Source organism: Manacus vitellinus, unplaced genomic scaffold (genome assembly GCF_001715985.3).
Source record: "Manacus vitellinus isolate BGI_N305 unplaced genomic scaffold, ASM171598v3 scaffold_25_pilon, whole genome shotgun sequence".
Lineage (NCBI taxonomy): Eukaryota > Metazoa > Chordata > Aves > Passeriformes > Pipridae > Manacus > Manacus vitellinus.
The window spans coordinates 1275695-1303145 of NW_021939882.1; the positions used below are offsets into that span (position 1 = coordinate 1275695).

The 27451-nt window shown below is 41.2% G+C and overlaps 1 protein-coding gene across 3 annotated transcripts in view; it reads left to right on the forward strand.

Moving 5' to 3' along the window:
- The window catches only part of SGCD (sarcoglycan delta), a 321287-nt gene that overhangs the window by 285397 nt on the left and 8439 nt on the right, over nucleotides 1-27451 (forward strand). For all 3 annotated transcript variants that reach the window (XM_029960163.1, XM_008931808.3, XM_029960164.1), the window contains exon 7: nucleotides 3326-3398. In XM_029960163.1, the coding sequence (XP_029816023.1) occupies nucleotides 3326-3398 (73 nt within the window). The remainder of the gene's footprint in view (nucleotides 1-3325; nucleotides 3399-27451) is intronic.

Here is a 27451-nt window from a genome sequence, read left to right on the forward strand (position 1 = left end):
AGTTGGACTCAATGATCTTAAATGTCTTTTCCAACATAAATGACTCTATGATTCTACAACCACTAAACGAGGTCACTTCCTCCAGCCTTCACTTTCAACTCCATCCAGCACTGATGTTATCCCAGCCTGGCTGGGGACTTCCACAGTGGCCAAAAGCCAGACTTTGACACAAATGTCCAGTGGAATTGAATTAGTCCAAGGCAGTTGTTTCCCTCGGGAGCTACCAATCCCCCAGGCAGAGACCGAGACTCTCCAGCACAGAAGAGGGGGGGGGCTGATGGGAGGGAGCACATTTGAAGTCTATAATATAAATTTCCAGTAGCACAAAAAGAAGAGGATGGTTCTTTACTGAAATTATCAGGTAGCAGGTTGAAACCAAAGGAAGAACTTCTCCAGAATATTTAATTCATCTATCAGCCCCCTCCTAAAGAATGGGGATGCTTAAAATGAGAATTAGGGGAGGTGAGGAGAGTTTATCAGTGTCTCTGCAGTGGATGGATGACACAGCCAATTCAAGGAGTCCCTCAGCTGCTGACAGCCAGAGTCAGGGGAGGAATGTCTCAGTCCTAGTCCCTCAGCATCCCCTCATGGCTGATGTCCTATTCCTTGACAGGGACAGGTGGCCCTTTGGGAGAGTCTGTGTTCTTAAAGGAGAATAATAAGAAATTATATTGTCAGGGCAGGAAGCCTTATCAAGGCAGGTTCACTTCTGATTCTGATCAAAGCAGAGAAACAGAAGGGTTTGGAAATCTCATTCCTTTTCCCAGAACATAAGGGACTCTTTCATGGATCTAGGAATAAAGGAGGCAAGGAAAGGGGGTTTAAGAACTGTGTAGGGAAAGGAAAACAAGGAAATGGGGGAAAGGAATAGCCAGCTCTTTTATTTTCAACCTTGCTGAAATGACTGCATTGAAGTTTCACTAACCTTGTTTCCAATGTTGCTTCCTGCATTTAAACTAAAATGAAAGCCTGGAAAACCCCAAGTTTAGAAACAAGCTAAAGGTTCTCCTTATTTGGCAGACATTTCTGGTTATATGCAGTTCGTTATTTTGGGCTTTGCATGACTTAAGTAGCTGACTTAAGGTGTGTAAAAATGAATTAAAATTCCCATGATAAAGTCACCATATGGGTGGAAAGGGCACAAGAATATCTATGTGCATCTCTCCAGCTGCACCTCCTCCTTCCTTCCCCCAAAAATCACTGGTTTATTATGCAGAAATGTGCAGGTTCCATCTTTTGCTACGTTTCAGTGCAAAGCCAAGAGCCAAGGCGATCGAGTGGATAAGCAGAGACTTAAATCATTTGGAAACTGTTGAGAGAGGACAGATCTGATAGTAATAACCTTCGTGGCTGGCAAGTTACAGCTGTTTGTGACAACTTGTAACGATGAAGGTTTATAGTAAAGTTAAGAGCTAAATATCTCTATTGTGCCACAGGATCAACTTCAAACTCCAAGTATAAAGATTCCAACTTTTATCATCTTTGAGTTTACTTTGTTTTTCTCTAGCTTGACAAGAGTTGGAGTTCTTTAATAAATGTTAGAGCGCTTGTTTTCATTCTGGTTTTTTTTCTTTAACCCAGTGGGACAGCTTATTTAATTTATTTCAGTGCAAAGAAAGTGTAGTCTTATTGAAGCCATAGGTGTTCCTCACTTATAGCAGAAGTTACAGCAGGATGTTTTCTTAACATGTTTTGCATAGTCTCAGAACATTTGTTATTCTGTAGTGGTGACTTCCAGGCTGCTCATAGGTAACCATTGTAATAGCACATGTTACAAGATATCTCAAATTGTATTTGTACAAGTTCTCATCAGGATCTGTAGTTTGCATAAATAGCTTTATCAAGAAAAAAAAAGAATTAAAGAAATAAAGAAATGCCACTGGTTCTGTCTGCATGTAACACTGAGATCGCTGTGATGACTGTAGATAATGAGTGACTAATTGTTCACAATGAATCTGAAGACAAGACCACAGGTTTTAATTTAAGAAGACAGGTCATACTTGCTCACTGGGCTGACAGCTATATATTGGAGAACATGAACATTAATTTCTAGTGCACTCTGTGTGTAAAGCAGTTAGTACCATTCTTAGCTGTGTTTTAGCTGGAAGTTTCAGTGGGAGCGGGAACGTGATGTTCAGCAGCACAGATTGCTGGTGACAGCACTTGGGGACTCCTGTGTTCCAACAGAGTATTTTAAAAGTGGAACAGCTTCAGAAAAGAGCAATGAGAATTCCAGAGAATTTGCTTCACAGTAATTGATTCAGAAAGCCCAAACTTTTCAGAGAACCAGAGCAGGTTGGGGTGGTTGGGTCACTGGCAGTAGCTGGCTACAGAGGGTGGAGATTCTGCTCGTGTGGGGTCGATTGGCTGGTGCACATGAGAAGATTTAGTGGTTGAAAGATGAAGTGAGACCAATTCAGATTAGATGCACATTTTAAATGAGAACAGTTAGTGGAAAGGCTTAGGAGAGGATGGCAGGGGCTGCCTTTGTCTTGAGGCAACGATATGAGGAGAGAACATCTTTCTAGAGAAGACAGCATGGCTTGATCACAAAATACGGACCCAGTTTAGGGATGACTGGGTGAAATGGCCCAACTGGGCTGTGCAGGTGGCCATGCAGAGGATTGCAGTGGCCTGAAACTTAGGCAAACTGTTCACAGTACCCAGCAGTTTACAGCTCGTGATCTAAAGCCAGTCAGCAAATGGGGGGAGTGCTTCTTCCCCGCCATCTCTGAGAGAAGAGGGAAATGAGCAGAAGTTAAATGACTTCTGGGTCACACATTAAACTGGTGGCCAGGCTGGGACTGGAGCAGAGTCTACTTGTGCTGCACTGTGTCAGGTGGACACATTCCTCCTTTTGCCCAGGCAGGATCACAGCCTGACCAGAGAGGCATCTGCAGTAATAGAGCCAAAAATTTTCTTTTCTCCTTTAAGTATCTCTAAGAACCCAGCAAAAAAAATAATGTTGTGACATGCATCCAGGTTCATTAATGAGGGATGTAGCTGGATTAGATGCCTGGTTAACAAGGAGTATCTTTTCCAAGCTCCCTGCATCACTTGGATCAGCAAACTTTTCCCACAGTTGGGGTGCAAGCAGCTGCTTCTCCAGCCAGAAGTGCAGCTTACAGGCAAATCCCAGTTGTAATCAAGAGAACCAGTTGCAGATGATCAAGGTCTGGATTTTCTGGGGACAGAAGGGATGTGCAAGAGAGAAATGGGGTCAGGTAATGGGTTAAATTGCACCTAGGTATGATTTGACAATCACTCCCCTGATAACAGCTTATAATGTTTACAATTTGTCTTCTGTTTTGTTTTGTGATTTCAGGAGCAGAAGGCACAGTGTTCCCTAAATCTATAGAAACTCCCAATGTCAGGGCAGACCCCTTCAAGGAACTAAGGTAAACTTTGGAATATGGTTTAATGGTAACTCAGTGGAGCCTTGTTGGAGTTGTGCATTTTGCTGGGCATCATTTCTGCTTTTGCATAAGCGCTCGGGGATTGGCTTTGAAAGGCATCATGAAGAGGATGCCATGGAAGGGAAGGGACCTGCCATATTTACTTGTGATATGACCGAGCTAAAGGCAATCACAGGTCATGAGAGCATCGTTTGTTCTCTGTAACGTGCTCTGTGTACCCTGGGCTCAGCATTTGGAAAAAAACCAGATCTTTTCCTGGTTTTGCAGGGAGATGCTGGAATCTGTGCTGGATCACAGGGAGTAGCAGCAGGCAAAAGGATAATGTTCTCCAGTATTATCTGCCTTGCAGAATTGCAAACCCTCCCTGACCTACACGGGGTATAGCTGTGCATATATGAAGCTGCTGACACTTGCAGAGATGGCACTTGCTGACAGCAATGTGCCAGGAGGGAATAAACAGCACGGCCCTTGGGAACCAGCTCTGCCCTCAAACTAATACTGGGTGTTATATTTATTTTATTAAAAAAAGAAAAAAGTGTGGCACTACAGGCTTGTTTGGATGACTAGATGGCTAGTCTCTGAGAAGAGACTAACCATATGGCCTAATAAATTATTGACTGAATCTCCTGATATTTCCTGACCAAGAGGGCTGTAGGGGTTTGCCTCAGTATCCATGCAAGGGATTAATTCAGTGTATCTGCTTTAAGAAATGTTTTTATTTCACTATGTAGAGAGCTGTTAGGTAACCAACTTCATTTGAAATTAGTGGACTGGGTGAAAAAAGTCCTGTAAAAATCTGTTGGATTATCTTGGTTTGTTTGTTTTTTTGGTTTTTTTTTTAAGGAAAATTATTGAATAACATTTACCTTGAGGAAAAAAGTCCCACAGAGTCCTAAAATATTATGTGTGCTTCTGACAATTTTATCTTGGCAAAAATAAATGTTTTTTCCACCATCCTGAGAAGGAAAAAGCCAGTGGTTGCACTGTATTGGGAAAGCAAGGTTTCCCATACAAATCCTCTGTTCCTTCCCAAACCAAGAACTATCCATCTGTCTCAACATGTTGGATCATTGGCTGCTTCTTAGGCAAAGTGGTGCCTTTTGGGGGCAGTACAGAGTTAATAGCGAAAATAATCTTACTCTGAGGGGAGATTTTTTGGTTCCTTCCTATTTTGATAGCAGAGCATGTGCATAAGTTGTCCTTTTTGCCTATTTATAAAGATGCTGCAGTGACATGGGACTGGATGAAATGGCAGCCTATGGGTCCCGAGGTGCTGGGAAAGCAGCATTGAAAACACACACTCAGTAGCTGGCTTGACTCTAAAAGACCTTTTTCTGTAATAAATAGTGCAAACTTTCTTCACTCCTTAGGCTGAAGTTCTCAGGTGGAAAGTGCACATTCAGCTGCTTCAGGCACCACCAGCCTCCCTCTCTCTTCCCGGACCAAACAGTTGTGATTAGTTAAGTGATTTATCCGTTCACTCTTCTCACCTCCATATGGATTCCTGCTTTTTTGTTAGACTCCAAAGTAAGGTGGCAACCACTCTTGCTATGGTAAAGTGAGGAGACCAACTGCTCCTGTCACCACTGGGAGTCAGGACACCTGAATGTCTTCCTTCCCTTCCTCCTCTCTCCTTAACAGTGAATTCCCCAAGACAGGCAGTATGCTATTGTGCCAGTCACCTCTGTTTCTTTCCTTCTTTCCCTCCCATATCCCAAAGGCCTTCAGCTGTGCCCCTGTACCATGACAACTGACACAGCCCAAGTTCTTGTTCTCAACAGACTTTGTCCTCGTTTAGCTGATGAATGGTCTTTGGTTCATAATTCAGCTGTTAGTAAGTCAGTGGCTCTAAAGGTGGTCACTGTCCTGGTGGGCCTCTTTTCTCGGTGTCCTTTTTAAAATACTTTTGTCTGCAATGGATTAGATGGGGACAGTTCTGGTGGATAAATGTGTGTAGCCTTTTCCTTGCATGCTAAGCCCATTACAAGGCTGCAAGAATTGGTTTGGTGCTTCATTGAGCCAGGTCTGGACTTTGCTGCTGAGTCTTCTCAGGAGGTTCTCTCCCTTGCTGCAGACAGACCAATGTGTCCTAAAACAATCCTGTTCAGTGTGCCCTGTGGTAGAAGTGCCAGAGCTCATAAATGTCTTGTTTAGTGGAGGGTGTAATTAACTTTCCTACCCATGCTCTAGAATATTCTTTAATAATTACTGGAAAACTAGAGATGGCTGGCAAATTATTTTATATACTGCTGCGAACATTCCATGTTTTTACTTATTTAAAGTAATTTTAGACACCCAGATGTTTTGGTTGTTGTTCATTGGGTTCTAAACTGGTCAAAAACAGTAAAAAGGAAAGCAAACAATTTCAAATTATTTTCAAATGCTTGGAATGTTTAACTTTACCATCCTGTATCATCCCAAAATAGTTTAAGGGGAGGGCTTGGGAGATTTGTTTGGACATTGAAATATTCGTACTCATCTGCATTGACTCTTTTTAAAGCAGGTTGGTGCCTTCGACATATGTTAATGTGATTGCTTGTGTATAAAAGTTGAATTCAATATGACCTTCTCTCACTGGATTATTTTAGTAGCATCCAAGTAACTTGTCAAGAGCCTATCTTGAGAGCCTCTCCTTGACACTGGCAGGAATCACCTGCCTTTTTCTATTTATCTTTTTCCAAAAAAAGCAAATATATGCCAACAGAAGTTGTCCATCAAACACAAGATCAGCACTCTTCCAAGGTGAGGGATAAAGGCTGGGCAATGAATAAGGAAGAAGGGAAATAGTTTGAGGGGAGAGGATTAAAAGGAGGGGAGGAGTGCTGTGTTTGAGTGTCCACCCCATCCCCCAGCTCAGAGCCAGTGTTAAGCACCTCCCCAGTGTCCAGGTCACGCTGGGCAGGGGCACCCGCAGCACAGAAACCTGCTTTAGAGTATTTCTGTTCCCAGAGTTAAATAAAAAGAAATCAGACAGCATGAAATTCACTCCATGAGGGGGCAAGCGCACACCTGGAATTCATCCATAGATATTGTAGGTTAAAAATGCAGTAAATCGCTCGTCCAAGGCCAGGAAACCAAGGGATGACTGTTTTTTCTGTAATGCACAAATACATTTAAGGGAGAATTAATCCCTCGGGCTTAAAGGGGTAATTCTTGACCAAAGTTAATTATGAAGCACTGGAAGTACAAAATGGCAGATGAAATGTGCTTGCAGCTTGGTTTTATTAGAGCAATTCTACCTTACAATGTACAGAACTGAACTACCCAAATAGTCCAAGAGAGACCTATTAAAACAAAAAACAATTTAAATACAGTGCTTGGCTAACGTAACAATACTCATTTCGAAAAACAATAATTCTTGTCAGATTAAGGGTTCTCTCAGCTGTGTTTCACAAGGCAGCATAGATAAGTAGGAACATATATAATGTTTCTGTCTAAAACCCATTACATTAATAAAGATTAAGAGAATAAAAATTAGAGCAAATGCAAAAAATGAATGGTATGAAAGAGGAAGTTATTGGTGAAAAATGAAAGTAATTTATAAAGACTAGGGTGTGATACTGAAACACTGTTTAGTTCACAACAAACACTTGTGGATTCCTGTGAGGTGTCAGCAAGGGGGAAATAACCAATGTACCTTTGTATTTAGCTGGTGTTATTTTCCGATTGACTTGCCACAAAGGATGCAATTTTTTTTCTTTGTTATACCAGTGCAATCACAGTAATTTTGGTAGTCCTTACCAGCTTAAAAAACAACAGACTTTTTTTCTTGGGACGAGCTTTACCTTCCACATTGTAGCACTGTTATCATATGATGCAGATGAGTTGGATTTATACAACTATCTCCATTAAAGTCAACACATATCTATTCATATACAACTAAAATGAGAGACCAGGCTCCTGGTTTCTAAACTTCAAGCTAATTTGGGTGGCCTTATGAGTGATAAGTTTCTTTGAATGGCAGAGCTCCTCATCACTCCATTTTCTTATCGAGGACACCACATCTGATCTAACAGTTTTCCCATGACAGTTAACACTTCCTGAAACTCTTGCTGTTGGATGAGACTTTCTCAGAGCAGAAGGCACACTGAGTTTGCAGCCACCTTGCTTCAGTCTTTCATCCTGTTCACATCCCTCCAAAGCTGCTACCTATTCTCTTACATAGACAAGCCACAGCCCTCCCAAATCAAGGCCAGTCTTTCTATAGGCTCCTTGTGCATGGTGCATTAAGACATATTTCACTATTGGAAGTAAAACTTGGAGTTAAGGAGGCAGTTGATTTCTGGATCTTTACATTTGTTACGGTATTTCTATTGCAAAAAGGAGGAGAGAAGGGATTGTTGTTCCCTTTCCTTACTCCAGCAAATCTCTTAATGGCCTTCATCTCTTTCACACCCAGCGCCAGATAGGGGGGATTTAGCTCTTGGTGTCCTTTTCTTCCCTGTTTTTAGAAAGTGAAGCCTAGATTTGGATGAGCTGCTCAGGAGGCACACACCTGGGAAGTGGTAGAGGTGTTGACAGAGCTTTGCTGATTTATCCCAGATGGATAAATCATGGCCCTTCCCTGTCCACAGTGCTGCTAATAGCATCTGTCCATAGACAGGCAGATCCTCTTCACAGAGGACTAATGGACAGTGAAGGCAGGCTTGGCAGGAAGGGGAGCTTGGCAGGAAGCTGTTTTGAACACAGTATATTGCTGAAGTAAAAAATGAGATAGTCTCAAGCTTGAGAAAAGAGGCAAAGCAGTTGGAATTGGTGGTCAAGCAGCCTGCACAGTGTGCCTGAGTCTTCCCAGAGGCCTTCCTGTCCCCTGTGCTCCTGGCATGGGTGGGTGCAAGAGCCTGCATATTCCATCAAAGCTATGTGGTCCTTCAAGTGAGAACAGGAGTAGGAATAGGGAAGAAAAGGCAGATTTCTAAAGGCAATGCTGCCAAACAGCACTGCTTATGAGGTAGAGAGCAGTGGAAATATCCTTCTCATTTCCTGGTTGGTACACCAAATGATGTAGGAAGACACAAGATTCCTCTTCTTCTGCATATAATTAAGCTGCATAATTGCAACTGGAGCAGTGGCTCCAGACAGAAACCAGTTTAACTTTTTCTGAGCCCTGAATAAAACCCAACAGCCAAGTTCATTATTCTCTCTCTGCATTTATTCTGTAGGGGTTTCCTAACGCAAACAAAATCTTTTCCTGGGAGATATTAATCGTCAATCCTGGCTGTTATCTCAGATTGAATACCTTTCTTGTATACAAGATCTGTATCCTGCCCAGGTACATTGTGCCTGGATTTGTCATTAGCTTTCAACAGCAGAACATCACTTGCTCCACAATCAGAGCATTCATCTAACCTTCGAGTGCTGCTCACAAAGGTGTGTGAGCCAGAAGTCCTCTGGGACCTGAGAGAAACCCCATCAGTGTGACCAATCTGTACAGTCAGACGTGCACATGTACCCATTTGAATAACAAAAAAGTGAGCTTGTTTTGCTTTTTTTAACTCTCTGTGCGGCACACCGCTAACCTTGAGTAGAAAATAGATGCTAATAAATGTGTCTTAAAAACGTGAATTATAGCCATTTCACACTCCATGGCAGACTCACACTGGTGAAATGGCTTAATGCTTAATTACAATGCTTGTCCTTCTCTCAAGTGCAGATGACATTCCTCAGATAGATTTTGCAATGACATCTGTGGAAATAAGTTGTGAAACTAATTAGTTATTCATATACTACAGAGTATTGACTATGCACTGATTAAAAGGATGTGGTGACACCTCTAACATGATGTATCTGTTTAGTGGGTTAGTCTGAGATGGTATTTTTGGAAGGTCTTATAGAAAATTATGAAAGTACCCTTTAGCCTCTCAATGCAGATGTTTATAGAAAATGTTGCCTTTCATTTACATTTTGATAATGATTAAGGAGGACTGCCTTGTTCCAGAGTGATATACCTTACAGCTTGTGCCTTGGCAGGAATACCTGGTCTGCAGGCTCTAAGGACTGGTTTTGAGGTGTCAACTGTAGCAAGGTCTGCAGGTTATTGATTAACTCCAACCATAAGTACCCTAAGAGCAGTCATTACACAACTATCCAGAAAGGTGGGCAGGCAAACCGTTTTGAGGGGGTGTTTTAAGTGCAACTTGGGCAACATGTTTCCCTTGCTGCAGGGTCTGGCTGATTCTGCTGTTCCACAGGGCAGTCAGGCGATGATGCACCAGGAATAAGTTGGTGTGCTGCTCTGGGATACAGCACTTGTCATGCTCTGTGAGAGGTGCAAAAACTATTATTTTATTGTAACATTTGTACTTGAGATAGAGCTATTTGTACCAAGGATATTGAGCATGAAATACAGAAGTAAATAGAAAGTTGGCAAGGAAAGTACCTTACCCACCTATCACTATGATCCCAATCCTTTGCAAATACTGTGATGTTTAGGATGTAATCATGTTCAAAATGACTGAATAGCTCCAAAGCGAAGGAGATTTTCCTTTGAACACTGTTCTTATCTTAAAGAAATGAGACGAATATAATCCACTGAGCACCGTGTTTGCTTTTGGTAGAAAAATACACGGTTTTCTTTAATATTTCTCTCCATCCGTCTCTCCAGCTGTGTATCACATTTCTAAAACCTCAAGTGAAGAGCAAAGCAGGCAAAATAAAAATCTTTGCCTTATTCAGCACTCGGTACCCGCTTTTAAGAAGGACTGTCTCCCTGCTAAGACTTCACCCATGAGTTTGGGAGCTGTCTGGCATTAACCTAGTTCAAAACAGAGAAGGACAGTTTAGATGCTTTCCTGCCCAAGTGAGGAGTTCCTCAGGGCTTTGTTTCCTACTGCCCTGTGCTGGTGCCAGGGGGTTTGGCTGGATGACAGCAATAATACTTATTTGTTAGTTTGAATGAGGTACTTGGAGCTATACAAGTCCACTGCGATTAAAAAGGACATTTTTACAAATACATTAATGGTAGTTTAGACTGTAGTCAGGAATCAATAGCTGTTGCATAACCTTATTAAAGAGAGGAGAAAAATGTGTTCATAACTACAGTGGGATCCTTAATTTTGAAAGCAGTGTTTTGTATGCTTATTAAGAGAAATCATAAATATTCTCTGTGACTATGGAATTTTTATTCTGAATTTTTTTCATGTGGAATAGAGTTGTTTCCTTAGGCCAAACAGGAGTATCTATGTCCTTTCATCATTAATTGATTTTATCTTTTTAATGTGTGGTGGCTGCTACTGCTGCTGCTCGTGTATTCTGCAGTATGGATTTATCCCATGGATTATTGTGGCACCTCTGGGTGTTTTGAATTGTAATAATTTCTGAGCAAGTAACATTACTGAGTTCATACTAAAGGAACGTCACTCCCAGCTCTCGAGTGGTGTTTGACCTCTGCTCTGCACGTGGCTCATGACAGCCCCTTAATAAAAATGACTCATCAGTCAATCCCCTGCACAACCCATAGTTTCCCCCCCAGTCTCTGCTTCATCTAGAATGATAAGAATATATTCTCAGAGTGTGAGCATTAGCTGTGTGCTGCTGTGCACCTTCTGGGCTCAGTAGTGAGTTGTCTCAGCTGTGCTGGACTGGGGAAGGTCAGTGACCCGTCTTGCACCTTGTGAACACTCATGTCCCAGGAAGGGAGGAAATGGAAATGCAGAAGCTACTTGTGCTGGCAGCACAGCAGAAGCTGGCAGGTGGTTCCTGTTTCTCGTCTCCATCTTAGGAAAGTTGAGACTTCACCGCCTCATTTCCAGGTTCTGCTGACACTCTGAAGCTGGCAGTCCCCTGCTCTGCTTCCCAGCTGAATTGGCATTGGAGTGACTCACTCTAAAAAGAAAGGATTTTTTTTGAGACCTGACTTGTGAAATCACTGTATTAAAGGTGAAGCATTGCTGGTTTGAATACCAGCCACCATTTCATCCGTCAGCAGAGGTGGCTGCTATAAATACATACCCCAGTACATACACACAGCTTTGCTGGCAAGTAAAATAATGCCCTGATTCACTTCAGCTCTGCAAGGACATTGTGTCCTTGGATGGAAGAAAACAAACTTAAAATCATTTATTTCACGTCGTGTCTCGTGGCTTCAGGGCCATGCAGTAGATGAGGAACCAGAAATTTCAACCCAGTAATAGTCAAAAGCAGGTGAGTGGCCTCAAGAAAATCAGAGAAAAACATACTAGAAATACAGCTCAGATCTCCAGAGAGGAGGAGAAAATCCCCCAGGGTGTGGGCAGGAGAGGAGCTTTGCCCTGGGTTAGGGTCATGGGAATGGGTCTCAGGATCTTGAGACCCTCCTGGCACTTGTTCCTCCAACTGAAACTCAGCTACCAGTCTTTCTCATGTTGAGTAGACCTCAGTTCATGAGTTATCTCTTGCTTTTCACAATACAGAAAGAAAAACACATTTTCTCCCTCTTTGCCTGGTTTCATGTCATTAAGGAAGGCTGTTGGAAGGCTGGCTGAGGACATGTTATAAAGTGGCACAGGAGAATCAGGCAAGAAAGTAAACTAAAAAACTCCAAACTTAGGCCATCAAGGATCATAAAAGAGGTTGTAAAGCAGAGGGGAAATGGCCTCCTGGTGAGTTTGAGAACAGCTGAGAGGGCTGGATAATGAGGGGATGTGCTGCTCTAAGGAGATGTTCCCTGCCAGTGAATTCAGTGAAAATCTGCTTATATTTGATATAATAAGGGCGAAAAGCAAGACACAAAGGGTTTACGCTGCTAGTGCTGAACTGTGTGGCAGTGATAAAAATATGTCATGTCCTGTCCACTTCCTTAAGTGTTAGCATTTTAAAACATAGAGAAAGAAGTAAAATAAAATGTCTATTTAGGGGGTTTTTTTATTAAGGATTTGCTGTCTTAACTTTAATGAAGGAGTAATAAATACAAATGGATATTAATGGAAGGTTATTAAAGCTGTTCATTTTGATAGAAAATATGCAGTATCTTCTCCTGCAATGCCAGAGGTTAAAGATTATTATTGCCTCCTAAGGTTTCTGAAATTAAATTCTTTCTCTTATGACCCAAAAGGTATGATTGAAAATGTGTGCATGTGAAATGGTATGTAATAAATTCGTATTGCAATAAAAGTCTCTTTAGAAAAACAGGATATCTTACAGGAATCAGCTGAGGAGTTCTGTCTAAAGGGGGAAGCTTTTTTATAAGCCATTTTGGAAACTCAAATGCTGCCAGGAGGATCACCCGGAAAGCACACAGCAATTTCTGAAAAGGTTCTGAGCTTGCAGCCAGAGGTTGAAACCCATGGTTCCCTGGGTTAAAAACTCGTTGACTTTAACAGGCTTTTTTTCTGATTTATACATTTCTAATTAATTACAAATGACATTTCTGACAGAGTCTTTTAGGGTACAAAAATTAAATCCTTCATAAATGCTATTTGTTTCTTTCTAAAGCCTCCAGATCTCACACTACCAGATAATCAATTCTTGTTCCCCTGCAGCAGAAGGATCTGTGCTCAAAGCACAGGGGAAAAAGCCAACCCCAACCATATGGTGCCAGGAGATTTGGGAAATGCATTTCTGCTTCTCGCCAAATCCGAACCCCTAGGTGAATATCCCACCACAGGCATTGGCTTAATTCACTAATACCTTTTGAAGAACAGAAACTTTGGCCATGTGGGATAACCATTATGGTATTGGTGTTACTATTAATAGGCTAAATTCTGTAGGCAGTGCTTTGCCTTTATTCCAAGAATGGATCTCATGAAGTCATGAGATAACGATGGCCTTGCACACCACATTGTGTCCCTTGGTCACTACTGAATAACTCACTTCAACATAAATGGATATTAATGGAAGGTTATTAAAGCTGTTCATTTTGATAGAAAACATGCAGTATCTTCTCCTGCAATGCCAGAGATTAAAGATTATTATTGCTTCCTAAGGTTTCTGAAATTAAATTCTCTCTCTTAAGACCCAATTGATGATTGAAAATGTGTGCTTGTAACCACACTGGTAACCACAATGTATATAACCACACTGTAGGAACTGCACATCTGGATACAACCCAGGTCCTGAATTCAGCCCTGGGTTCTGGCAGCTGCCTTAGAGAGGGCCTTGGCCCATCTGTGCCCTGTATGCTTCCATAAATGCTCAGTTTTATCTATATGGGATCAAACTGATTGTATGAAGAAGAGAGTAATTTGTCATTTACTTAGGCTTAGTTCTTCATCCCCACCATTAGTTCATGCCTAATCCTTTGCAAAAAAACCAACAAACTCTTACTGAAAACATTAAGGGCAATACTGCTAAAGAGATGAAAAATGGAACACTAAACCTCTCCTGGTACTTTCCTGTTCTTTCCTGCTTAGCATGTGACAAATTTTCTAAAACACCCACTAAATAGGTTGATTTTATGGGTTCTCAGTTGAACAGTAGGGCACCATTTAATCTCTCCATCCATTGGCATTGTGCTGAACAGTGAGAGAGGACCAAGCAATGAATTTGTCAGAACATTTTGCAGAGCTCTGAGGTACACAGCATTCAAACAACATCACACCAGGAGTCTAAATCTATGAGTCTAGAGGTTACTTACAGATAGAAAGAATAAATCAAGCAATAGAGGATGCCTATAAAAAAGAGGATGCTGTCTTTCAAATGAAGACACTTCAGAGTTCATCATAAACCTCTGACATATATTCAGTCACTCTGCTTGCTGTCACCGTCTGAAATATATTTCAAGGTGCCTGCATATTTTATGCTGTAACCTCTAATAAATACATGCACATTTTCAATGATGTTGCATCATACCTTGTGAGCTGATGTGACTTGAAAGGGAATCAGTGTCAGTCGAATGGGAGCTCTGAAGGCAAAGGTGCTCAGATACACACTAAAGGTGTTTCTCTGACTCACGCAGTATGTCTAAATGTCCCTGCAATATCAAAGAGAGTGTTGGTTTCATAAGCATCTCTTTGAGGAATATTTCCTCTAGTTGGATGCCAGTTCCCTAAGTGAAGCAAAGAACCTTCAATCTCCTCAGAGTCTGGCTTTCCTAGGCCAGGCTGTGGTAGGTTACAGCCCCGACTGACCTACCAGTGGGACTGTTCTGCAATAAACAGTTCTACAGCAAAATAAATGCTTTTTTGGTTTGAATTTCCAGGGGGAAAAAAATATTGATATAAACAAAAGCAACATCTCTGGCTGAACTTTTACTTAGAGTGATGAATAGCAAAATTAGCCTTCAAGAGCCAGACTGAAATTTCAGCAGAACCACTGAATACTTATGTATAATGGTTGTCTTGCTCCTCAAATGGAGATTATGGCTCTCTTGAAAGATCAATTGCAAGACTTTTGTAGGACCAGTACTTAAAACTGACCATCCCTTAATTTTTAGTATCTGTCAGGAATTAATGATGTGGCATTGATTTATGGAGCTATCCAGGCTACTTCTGCAGAGCTTCTTTCTTTTCCGAGATAAGTATTCTGGGAAGCTGCTAGTATATGTGTTATCCATCAGGACCCGTCAGCCACTCTCCATATGGTTTGCTGCAGTCAGAAAAAACGCAGAATTATTCTTAAAAGTGTCATTTTCTACAGTTCAAGAAATGCATTTTCTGAAAGAGAGATTAACAGTGAAGTAGAGCAGGCAATAATTATTATTAGTCTATATTTCCAAAAGTAACTGAAGACATTTGAGTACCTGAGAGATTTTTTTTTTTTTAGTGCTTGACTTTTCAGAGTAGGATGGTCCATACTGTATAAATATCAGGGGGTCACAGGCTGGTCATTTTTAAACAGAATGTTGGACAATTCTGGCATTTTCTACTTGATTAGAAAAAGAAAAATAGAGGAACCAAACTTAGAAAAAAGTAAAACAGCTGATGCTTTAAGTACTTGTGGTCACTAAAAGAATGTGCAGACTTTGCAAATCTGACTCAACTACTTGAAAAATGATGGGATCTACTTTCAGTGAAAGGCTGAGGCATGGAGAAGAGACCGGGATAATCATTTATCCCGTGAGAATAGTACAGTGTCTCCCTGTGGCGTGCCACTAAAATTCTTATAAAAGACCATGTAATCTTGGCTTCAAGATATGTCAGCATTACCCTGTTTTTTTAACAGACCTATGCAAATATGCATAAGTTCTATATGTAGTAAGGGAGAAGTGATGCCTTGAACTTGTTCTTTGATGGGCTTATCTGCCTTCTTTTGGCATTAAAGTTACCATGATGCCAAAGTCTGAAGAATTTAGTTTATGTAAATAGGAGACTTTGGAGAGTGTACAAAGTGTATAGATGGGTAGATTCAGTGGATGTTAGAAGAGCTATTTTCCATTCCAAACCTCAATATACTGATGGAGATGGTGAAGCTGTTGTGTTTCTGAGGGTTATAACTTCGAGTGATCTCTTGGAGATGCTGGATTTGACCATGTGTAAATTCCATTCCTCTGTGATGTGGGAGGCCCTCATTACTGGGGGGTTAATGAAGCTCCGTGTGACTGGGCAGGCAGAGCACCCATCACACCATGCTGTTGAGCTCAGAAACACTCTGGCAGTTTTGCCATTAGCACAGCCCAGCTCTTCCTGCACTGCTAATATAAGTATTCCTGAGCTGCTATTATATATATTCATCTATTATATATACTCAGACCACCAGCATGTGTCTTTACGTTTTTTTTCTGAAATGGTGCTTTTTTTTTTTTTTTTTACCGAAATAGGAGAGTTTAGAGAATCATTTGAATTGTATTTCTGTATTCGCAGAGTGGGAGCTGGATGTCACAGTCCCAGGACAAGCTGCATTCCTCTCCCTGAGTCCATTCACCAGGTCCTTACCCTTTTGGAATGGGATGCCAAAGGTGTCCCATTTCCTCACTATGCCCTGTGAGACCCCTTGCTGCACAGCACAGAGCAGTATAGAAATAAAAACACTGGCTTTGACACTGAAGGGGGACATCCCAGGTAATGGGCAGCTCTGCATGGGATGATTTACCCTCCCACGTTGTGTGTTGCTCCAGGTAGAAACATTCCCCATGAATCAGCTGTGCAGGTCTGACTGAACTCAAGGACTGGATTTCTGTTCCTCAGCAGTAAGTGTTCACAGCACAAGTGTGACAGGCCCCAGTAGTAGCTTTGACATCTCCAGCAGCAGAAAGGACTGGTAAAATTGCCTCAGAAGAGCTCACGGTCTCACTTGCCAAGCCTAGTGCCTAAAGTGCAGCCTAGTTCGCTCTCTCAGTGGAAAGCAAATAGAAAAATCATTTTCGCAGTGCCCAGCAATGTTTATCTTCCAAGTTGGCTGGCCTGCAGTGACATTAGTGTCCCCAGAGCTTCTGAACTTAATCATTTCCAGTTGCTGCTTGCCTGCTTGAAGCGGACCTAGACCACCCTCCACTGTGTCCCTCCTGCCAGTCACTATGGGAACAGCAATCAAAGCTCATATTTATGGCTCTGTAGATGTCCAAGGTCACGGAGCACAGGTCTAGTGGGAACAATTAAAACAGACCTGTCCAGTTACATCTCTTTAAGCTCTCCCCACGTTACACCTCTAACTAGAGCAGTAAAGTTAAAGCAGCATGACTGGCAGGACATAGCTGCTTTATAGAAGATATCCTTTAGAGAGGTAAAGATACTCAGGATACTGTGGAAGCATACTAGGAGTGAAGTCAGCATCGCTGGGTAAAACCTGACCCCAGGTTTGACTCCTCATTCCAGCTGGCAGAGCTGTGCCCTGCCACAGCCAGCCATGCCCAGCAGCCTTGGGCAGAAATGCCCACTGGAGGAGCCCATCTCTCTGCAGGCTGCAGGAAGGCAGCTCCTACCTCATCCACCATGGATGCTGCTGGGATGAAGTTGTTTGAACTCTTTTGAAGTGGCAGAATATGTTTATTCTGTTTTGGGGGGTTGTGTGATTTTGGTGATTTTGCCCTGTGTGCTCCTTTACTGTCATCACCTATACACTAAAAATTGCAGATGTGCATTTTTAGGGTAACAGCAAGTGTTGTTTCTACCTGGTGACTTACTCTACAGCAGAACACAGGGGAAAAAAAGAGGACCACAGAAATAATTGAAATGAGATGGAGGGAAGATCTGCAGTGAACTTAATATCTGAGGAACAGAGAAGTAATTCTTTGGCAATTTCCAGGTTTTGTAAGAGGCAACTGTCTCTTCCTGTTTAAGCCAGGGTCATGTTCTATTGAGTTCTATGTGATGGGACTCATGATCCCATTGTGCATGTTTTATTGAGTCTAGGGATGAAATAGGTTCCTTCCCTTGAGTGTTAATGTGGTTTGTTACATAGGAATGAAAATCATTTAGGCCAGAAGATCCAGCAGCAGATACCACGAGAAGGTGAGAGTGAGTTACCTCCTTTATATGCAATGGGCACAGAAAGATGCAACACCAGAATTTTAGAAACAGGCCAGCAGGCACATAAATATCTTTACAAACCCCAGGCTTTTTTAATGGTCCTTTTATATTAAGTATAGTTCCTTCCAATTCACTGCTAATTGAGTTTGGGTAGCCAGGGTATGTTTGGCTGATGTTTTCTTACATAGGCTTAGTTCCAAAATGCTATGGATGAAACAAGTTCTTGCTGTGCATAATGCTGTGTAGACAAAGCTGTGTCCCAAGCAAACAAGAAAATCAAAGGGGAGCAGGCACCATGTGCTGAAATGGACTCTCTAGTGGTGTGCATTTGGGGCAGGGGCTGAGGCAGGAGACAACCCAGGTGGACTCCCAGGCCACTGCCTCTCCACCACCTCAAAATTGCACTGAAATACAAATATTCACTGCCAGAAAACATTGGGATGCTGGAATGGTGCATGAGCATGGGAATGTGTTTTAGAACAGCAACTGAAAAAATACTGCAGTTTTCATTTTGAAGCTTTGGTCTGGCAGGATTAAACAGTTCCCTGGCAGGTTGATGTACAACCATGGGTTGGGGCTGTGGGTTCTTCACCTTTCACTCTTCAAGTTTGGATCCAACTTGAAAAGTTGAATTTTGATGTCTGGACAACCTTAAAGTCTGATTGTGAAAAATGAAAGAAAACATGGGAAACATCCATATCATTAATGCTGGAACGGGGGAACGGGAAGTAAACGACTTCACATGGCCCTCCCTACTGAGGAAATTTCTCTGAAGGAAATTTTCTATTGTATTTCTCTGCTACAGATACGTAGATTTTCTGAGCTCTATATGTTTGGCTTGATATTCAGTGTCAAAACGAGATCTGTTAGGCTGACTCATTGCTCTGTTTTATCCCAGCAGTGGCACTAGGTAACATTGGCAAGTGGGTGCTGGTACTGGTTGAACTGGAACATCCAGTGTTGAATGTGGCTCCTCAGTGTGGTGTGTGAGGGTGACTCAAATGTTCACATTTCCATGGGGCCACAGAGTGAGGACTGAATTCACTGTTCTGGAACTGGAATTAAGCACTCCTGGCTGCTGGGACACAGGGGTGTTACAGGGAATGCTGAGACTTGTGTTCTCTGTACTAGGGGGTGACAGGCCAGCCTTGGCACGCAGCTTTTCTCTGCTATGGGGAGCAGGTGACATTTGCAAACCTGGCAGGTTGGCAGATTTGAATGGTAGAAATCAGGACATCTCGCACACTCTGCTTCAAAGAACAGAAACACATCGGCATTTTAAAGAGCAGGGAAGACACACACTCCTGACTCCCTCCCTGCCCAGTCAATAGTGGTTTTGGTTACTGACTCAGAGGAAAGCCATGGTAGCAATTTTCACCAGAAAGGTTTTAGATGTGGTGGCCATCCATAGAAAATTGTCCAGACTCCACATGCACTGGAGAAACCTAAAGAGAGTTAAGTTCTTGCCTGTTTTACTTTTCCTCCTGTTACCTACCAAGCAGACAATCAATAGTGTTAATGTGACTGCTGAGACATACCACGAGGGTGCAGACAATTCAGAAAAAGCTAGGAATTCTATGGGAAAAAATATACCTTGCAGTTTTGCCTTTATCACTTTGCTGTGTTGGGGAGAATTACTCCTCCTGGGCTGTGCTGAGCCATCCCCACCACTGCTACACTGCAACGAACCCAGGGACCACTGAATGCACTCACATGTGGTCAGAAAGGCTGTTCATCCTGTGGCTGGAAATTCAATTCCAGTGCTTCAGACACAAAGCCAGTTCTTCTGCCTGCCTGACTTTTTGAAATCAAAATAAAATAGAGTAAAATGAAATGAAAATCCCAGACAAAAAACTGTTTCTAGGAAGGAGTTATGCCACTGAGTGGTACAGAGGCATTTCTGACATCAGTTTTTTTTTTTAATCCATTTCATTTCACCTCCATTTGACCTCTTACATTAGTAACTAGAATTGTCTCTTTCTTACCTGCTTAAAAAAAACATATGAGGGAGGTTATTACAGTCAAAACACATATTTGCCCAAGGAAAGGTGGAAGGAACCTTGTGGAAGTCAAGAAATGTTGAACATATTCTCATTTTACTGTGGTTGGCCCAAGGAGCAGGAGAGCTGATTTCTATACCTTCAAACAAATAAGGTCAGCCACCTACAGCATGGATGCCAGCAATAGACACAGGACACATATTGAATAGCATAAGGAGAGCCAAATGAGGGAATCAGAGCTTCCTGAGACACACACCTGTGAGCAACAGGGTTTCAAAGCTCCCAGTTCTCACCAGGTGAACAGGACAGGAATGTTCCTCCCCTAAGTAAAGGCGGGTTCATGCCAATAGGGTCATCTCCCAGCATATGGTGAATTGTCAACATCAGGTTCAGTCTCTCTTGTAGTTATGGAAAACATCATCTAGCATATCTCTCTTGAAAGATTGCCAAGCCTTACCTTAAAATGCATGTTTTACTCAGGAGTGATTATATGCAAAAGATAAACAGAAAACAGTTTTGTTTTTAGATGAAGATATATTGATGCTAAGAATTTGAAAATATTCTATTCCATGAATTAAAGTAGTCCCTTTGGAGACATCTCTATTCTCTCTTTTTCAGCAAGTTGGGCTTTTTTTTTCCTGATCTCTTTCTCTCTCTGCTCCTTTCCTTTCTCCACCCACCCACACAATTCCTTTATTTTTTTCTCTGCACCATTTCCCAACCTATTTTCTTTTGCATATTTGAAAGCAAGAAATTAGTTGAAAATCTCAAATAGCTGTAAGATTTTCATTTCTACACTATCAAAGAACTTTGAATCTGACTTCTTCAAATACTCCTCCTCCCTCCCATTGCCCTTTCAAACTCCTCTATGCTGAAAAAGTAACAGTAACCAGTCACAAGGAGTAGCACTGGGCCCCTCTCACAGTCTCTGTCCTTGGTGGTCTTACCCAGTCCTTGGCTTTGTCTTAGTGTTACTCCAAAAGCAAGACTGTGAACAAATGGCCTGTAGGGTGAAACACATCCCTAACTCTGAGCAGGAGCCAGCACATTTGAAAAGAAGATGGTGTAGTACTGTTGCATGATAATGGGGCTGGATTTGAGGGGTTTGGATCATTTCTGTGACCTTACACATGCAGACATATAACCATATTGCTGATGTAAATTGTGACTGTGAAAGAGGCCACAACTTTGGCATATGCATCCCTCTACATTTACAATTTATGCATATTTACCATTCCTTAAAGTATACTGGGGACATAAAATGGTACATCTTCTGCATAAGAATGAAAAATAACTGCAAACCTGTTATATGCTCTATATAGCTCTGATCAGAGGGGGAAAAATGACTACAGATCTGTGGTTGACAGGTTTCAGAAAAGGTTCAACAGAGTGTGAAAATTGACATTTAGCAAATAACAATTCAGCCTTCATTTTTTGTGAAGCTGCTTGAAATAAACTGCAGGTTTTAAACAAAATGTTTGGTCAGTTGTTATATTGGATGTTGCTTGTCTCATTACTGCAGTTAATTAAAAGGGGGGACAATAAGTCAAAGCCAGAGTCAATAAGTTTGTTAATAAAGATTTAATTTGGTGGAATCATTATAAATTGACTGTACAGTGAATGGATGTGCCACAGGAGTGTGAATGTCTGAAGGTCTATAAATGGGTTTTCAGAAATAGCCATCAGGTTGTAGCCAATTTGTCATGCTAAATAAGCTCTTCAAATCCACTTAGGCAAGTGTGTACATGTTTCTGAAAGGTATCACCACTGAGTATATGATGCATACAGACACACCTTTTTTTTCCAACAGGTTTTTAATTCTACCATTTCAAATCCTTTTTAGCTTTGTTATCTCTATATTTCTCATTGTAAGTGATTTACTATTAACTCCAGTCTTTTTAGAAGGAATAGAATAAATCATAGAAGAGAAAATCATCACTGCAGATAGTGCTGTAAGCTGAACCTGTGAGCTATCCACGTGAGATTTTAATCCACTTGATCCTTTTCCTTTATGACTGACCAAACAGCAGGTAAAAATCCCATGACAGACAAACTTCAAAAAGAATTTTAAAAGGAAAATCTAGACCAACATCTCTTCATCAAGCAGTTCTGATGCAGAAGACTGCATGCAAAGAACTGATGATAATGACTGCAATATTTGCATAGCACTGCACCCCTGCCAGTAATCCTCTCATTCGAGCATGCTGGGTTATCACAGGAAAGTGATTTCTCTATCAGTGATGACATGCTGGTCTGCTCCTCAGGATTATTTAACACCCTGAAAAACAGAAGAATAAGATAAAAAAATTACATCATTCTGCCTTCTTCCAAAGTAGAGCAGTAGATCAAACCATGAAGGTAGTGGAGAGTTGGTCCAAATTGACCCAGTGGTCAGCCACTGACTGCACATGACGCTCACCCCAAGGTAGAGCACCATGTAACATCTCAGTTAATAAATACTGTATGGGTTAATACAGCAAGTTTTAGCTGACTCAAGTATCCATCTTTACATTGGGTTTTATAATTTTAGGCCAACACAGGTGGCTTTTGTCCTCCTGCCACCACCCAGAAGCCAGTATAAACTTCAGGAAAAAGCTGATTTAAGCCTGAACTGTTCCCTGCAGGACAGCATTGCTCTCCCTGCTCCAGTGGCTCAGGGTTGCCTTGAGATTTGGTGGCCCTACAGACCTCCCTTGGGTTGTGTTATTCTCCTCCATGTTCATGATGGCAGCACTTCGTTAGCAAATGGTGTCAGTGGCCCCGAGGAAGAGCTGCAACACTTGATTTCTATTTCTTCTTTTCCTCCTTGGCACGGTGACAGTGCATCAAGATAATACCCAATCTTAGCGGCCTCTCCTGTAATTCTGCTTGAAAGGGTTTCTTCCAATTTATACCTTTTAATTAGAAGCTTTCAGCCTATAATTAAAAACTTACACCAGCCCAACCTCTGCTTCTTAAAAAATGCATTTGTGGTTTAGGCAATTATGGTAACATGAAAAGTAATTATTTGCCACTCCATGCGAAATGAACGTGGTCATTAATGCACCCAACAGGAGGAGGATTTTATTTTGTCTCTATTTATTTTAATTTATTGCAATAAGTCACATAACAAAGTATATCAGACAAGGAAAAGAATAGGTGGTTTAGGTAGTAGATCAGGCATGTCTTACTCCAAGTCTGTTTGTTTGCCATGCTGGAGTGTAGGGAAGCTGTGGTTGGTGGGATCAGAGGCAAAACCACTCTGCAGCCCCAAGCTCTCTGTTTAGCCATGAGGGAATTTCCAGACCATTACTTAAGCAATTTTGACCCAGACTATGTAACTTGTGACAGGAGACATTTAGTGGTGAGGTTTTTGTAATAAAATTAATTACTGGCTTTTGAGTGCCAGCCAGTGGCATCAATAGCAGCACTAAGCTGGAGCTCAGCCTGCTCTGTGATAATGTCATTTACTGTCCCACTTCTGACCATGCCAAGAGAGGGGGCATCTGTCCTTTGGTTTCCTCCAGCCAGAGCTTACTTTGCTCCTATGTAGTGTCTCATATGGCTGTTTACTGTCAGAGATCATCCTGGAATGGTTTGGATTAGAAGGGAAGTTAAGGCTGAAAGATGGAGCACTGCAGGATGGAGGTAATCCCGTAGCCAGCTCACTGCTCAGGTGTCTCAGGCACTGTAGGGTTTTGGAGCAAGACCAATCTACTCACAATGCACCAGGTCTGAGGAGAGTGAAGTTGCAGTCATCTCTACACTTGAAATAAGAATCATGCTTTTAGCATCCCTGAATCCCTGCCCTGGGCACTTAAACACATTATCTTCTTTAACCACATGTGTATTTGCCACACATAGTGTTCAACTATCTCCCAATTTCTATGATAATTTCCTTCCTTGATTTATAAGCAACAGAATTTTTTAATTATGCAGATGATTTTAATTTTCTCAGCCATAGCTTCACTTTGTTAAACATTAATCTTGTACCTTTTTCTTAGACAGTCTCTGCCCTTCATCAGTCCTCCAGTTCATAATGAAACTAGATCTCAATAGTATTATACAGTCATTTTTTCTCCCTAGATTAATTTGATATCTTCTGTTTGATCTCAAGCAAACATTTAGGACAACTTTACCAAATTACCTCATATTCAGTAATTCCCTTGCTATAGCATGGTAGGCAATCAATAGTATTTTGACTTTTCTGTGTTTTCCTAGTTTTGGTGCTTTTTAGTGCTCTGAATAAGCTCAGCTAGTGCAAAGGGTGCTGGAAGTCTACAATGGGATTTGCAGTGTGGTGGGAGGAACCATATGTTGGATCTTTTCCTCTTGCTGAGGAATGGCATTTTTTTGGAGGTAAAGTGAGAGCTGGTTCCCACCTGCCTGGTACTGCAAGCCAGTACCATACCTACAAACTCCTCTGGTTCCTCATGTATCTAGACCCTCTCAAGGGTAATTCATATTACTTTCTCAATTCCTTTTTAACCTTGTTTTAACTAAGCTTTGTATAAAATCTCTTCAGCATCTGTGCTGCCCAAATACAGAGAAGAAAAGTCGTTGCACCCCTTGCCATTTGAACCAGACTTATCTCTAGCTCAATTAGAAAGCTGTGATTTCCAATAAAGCATCATTAGACCTCTGCACCTGTCAGCTCTCTAACACATTTAACTGGATTTTACTTAGGAATTAACCATCATTTGTGGATGATAGCTGAAAGAATTTTCATTCATTGTTCACAGTTGGGAATTACATGAGGCTTTGGACCCCCAGCCATAACAATCTGTTTCAGAGTATGGCTGCATGGGAATTGTCACTTATTAGATTTGCAGAATAAACACTGGAAACTGAATGGTGATACACAGTGTCAAACTAACCAGTATTTACAGCAATAGGCAGGATTTACAATTGGATGACATGATAATATATTCTTGTTTACTTCTGTAATTAATGTTCCTAAAAAAAAATACCCTGGAAAGCTTCCATAAGCAAGATTTATTTCTGTTGATTGAGACTGTAATCAGATGTCCCTATTCAAACAGTAATTGGCGTGCTTCATTAACATGTAATTGAAAACAAGATTTATGTCAATGCTAAGCAATAAATAACAGGGATACATATTTTCTTATTAGTGATGGTCTCTTCTGTAAGCTCTCAGAGTACTTGCTGCTTTTTTATTGTGCCATTTAGGTCATATTTTCTCAAAATCATGGTGTCTCAGAAAAAGACATTGAGTATTTTAACCTCTCTTTCTGATGTACCAAGGCCAACTCTATTTTTTCTCTTTCCTGTTTTATATTAGACTCACTGTTCTTGCCATATTTTAGTCTCTGTTGTTGTCATGAAATGGCAGTACCAGTAGGAAGAAAACCTAGTGATGAAGGGCAGAGCTCAGGACAGAGCCTTTTGGTCTTTGGGAGGTGACAAGACTTTGCTTGAACTTATGTTCAGCTGCGGTTTTTACCAGGTGAGTCCAGGCTCAACCTGTTGTTCCGCCTCCCAAACTTTTTTCTGTTCCAATACAAGCAAAGGTAAGATAAATTGGAAAAAAAAAAGGGTTTAAAAGCATTTCAGAAAAAGAAACTGAGCATGCTTTCTTTGCAATTCAGTAAAACCTAATTAACTTACAGTTAATAGTGAGAAAAGCATTGTGTTTTTTACGTATGAGTAGACATATATAAGATAACACACAAATAATGAAGTCAGAAGTGTAAGTCACTGTGAGTGGCTGATCCCATTGATTTCATTGCAACAAGGGAGTTAAATCTGAAAACAAATTTCAACCTGAGATACTGGTTCATTACCAGCAAATTGATGAAGCTCCATGTTTACTTGCCAGCGTAATTTACCAATTGTATGAGATGTAAGCAGGCACAGTGGTAACATTTGTTAATTTTATGCTCAATGTGAATCTTATAGCTGGTCAGATGGATACCATAAGAAATAATTAGAGTCATTAGAAGTAATGGGCTACAGCTGCAGTAATACAGGCTCTATTCTCAGTCCAGAGGTTTCTAAGCAAAATTAAATTAGCTCCTGTTACCACACTGTTGCATCATATGCTCCTCACCTCCTGAGTGTAAATTTCTCTACCCATTTCCATACTGCAAGCAATGTTTGTGCCCCATACAGAAAAATCCCCCAGTGAGCTCAAGAAATTCTGAACACACTAGCTGCTTTCACATGTTGAGGATCTTCTCCCTCCTCTGCTGCAGCCTTTGGTACAGTTTGCAACTCCAGTTTGCATCAATGCTGGACTTGGGCAAATTTTTCCCCCTGAAGTATTTGCAATATAAATATTTGCAATATAAATTTTATATTATATTTTTATATATATAATATTTTATATTATATTTATCGTTATATTTTATGGTTTATATTCGCAATATAAATATAAAATAAAATTTATTTGCAATAAATTTTACTTTTTAACAAAATTATATCCACTTTACTGGAAGCACATCAGCAGCCCCCAGCTGCTGATACTGCCTTCACATCTTTAATACCCTTTTTTCTCCCCAAATTCAAAGGGCTGTTCATAACAATAAGAAAAATGCTGCATTATCCTGGACGGGGTGAGAGGAAGGGCAAGAAGGAAATAGATCCCATGGTACTGGAGTGATTAATGTGACTCTTTATGATGAATGAAATGAAAACTAGAAGTCTGGGTAAATAATGGTCTTTCCAAGTGAATAACTTTCATTGGAACCACAGTACAAACTCATGTGCTGATCTACTTTAAATTACTGCTTAAGTTTCCAAAGCAAAGCGGGGATGACACTGAAAATTTTTCTCCCTTGTTGATTCCCAGGAGCACAGATTTTCAGGGAATAGCAGGAGAGGGGTTCATTGCAAGATGCACACATGCCATCACCTCTCTTTAAAATGTGAGATGCTTTGGTGATAGGTTTGAGTAGAAGGCCTTCAGAGGCATGGGTAGCACTGTCCATCAAGCCTGGTGAGTGGAGCAAGGCTTCCCCTGCATACATCATCCCCTCAGTGAATGTGCTCAGTGAGAGGAACAGGACTAACAGTATTTTCCATGAAGGTATGAGACTAATACTGCAGATTTGAAAAGATCAGTTATCCACGTGCCAACCGTCTGTCTCTGGCAATGGTACTTCCCTGGCCTCAACTGTTACAGTACGTAACTGCTTCACAACTGATAATATATTTATCTTTTCACCCTCCCTATGGAGTTGGAAAGTGCCATTTCCTCTGTTGCAGAACTAAGAACTGAGATTAAGGGTCAGATTTGTTATAGCATTTAGGTGCTCAGTGAGATTTTCAAGAGTACTTAACACCCATTGTAATAATTGGAACCTGGGAACTTTGATAGTTCTGAAAATCCTGTTACTTGTGTCTTTTCTTTTAAAAGTTTGGACTTTCATGGCACCCTGGGATCCACAGGAGTGGTTCCTATGTTGTGAGTAGTCACCCAGACCGTGGAATGTCTCTTCATCCACCTACTAGGAGACCGTAGATGGGACATGAGAAATTTTATGGCAGTACCTTATCTCAGTCCTGAATTCCAGAAGCTGTAAGTCTGTGGATAGCAGTGCATTTACCCTTCTTGCCCAGCTCTGTGAGAGAGGTCAAAATCCAGTCCTGCAAATACTGGAGCAAAAATAAGCAGCACCCATGGTCAATAAAAAGGGCTTATGTGCCAATTGCTGGGATGGAAAATTCAAGAGCAGGAGCAAATAATGAAACAATCTATATTCATGCAGCCACC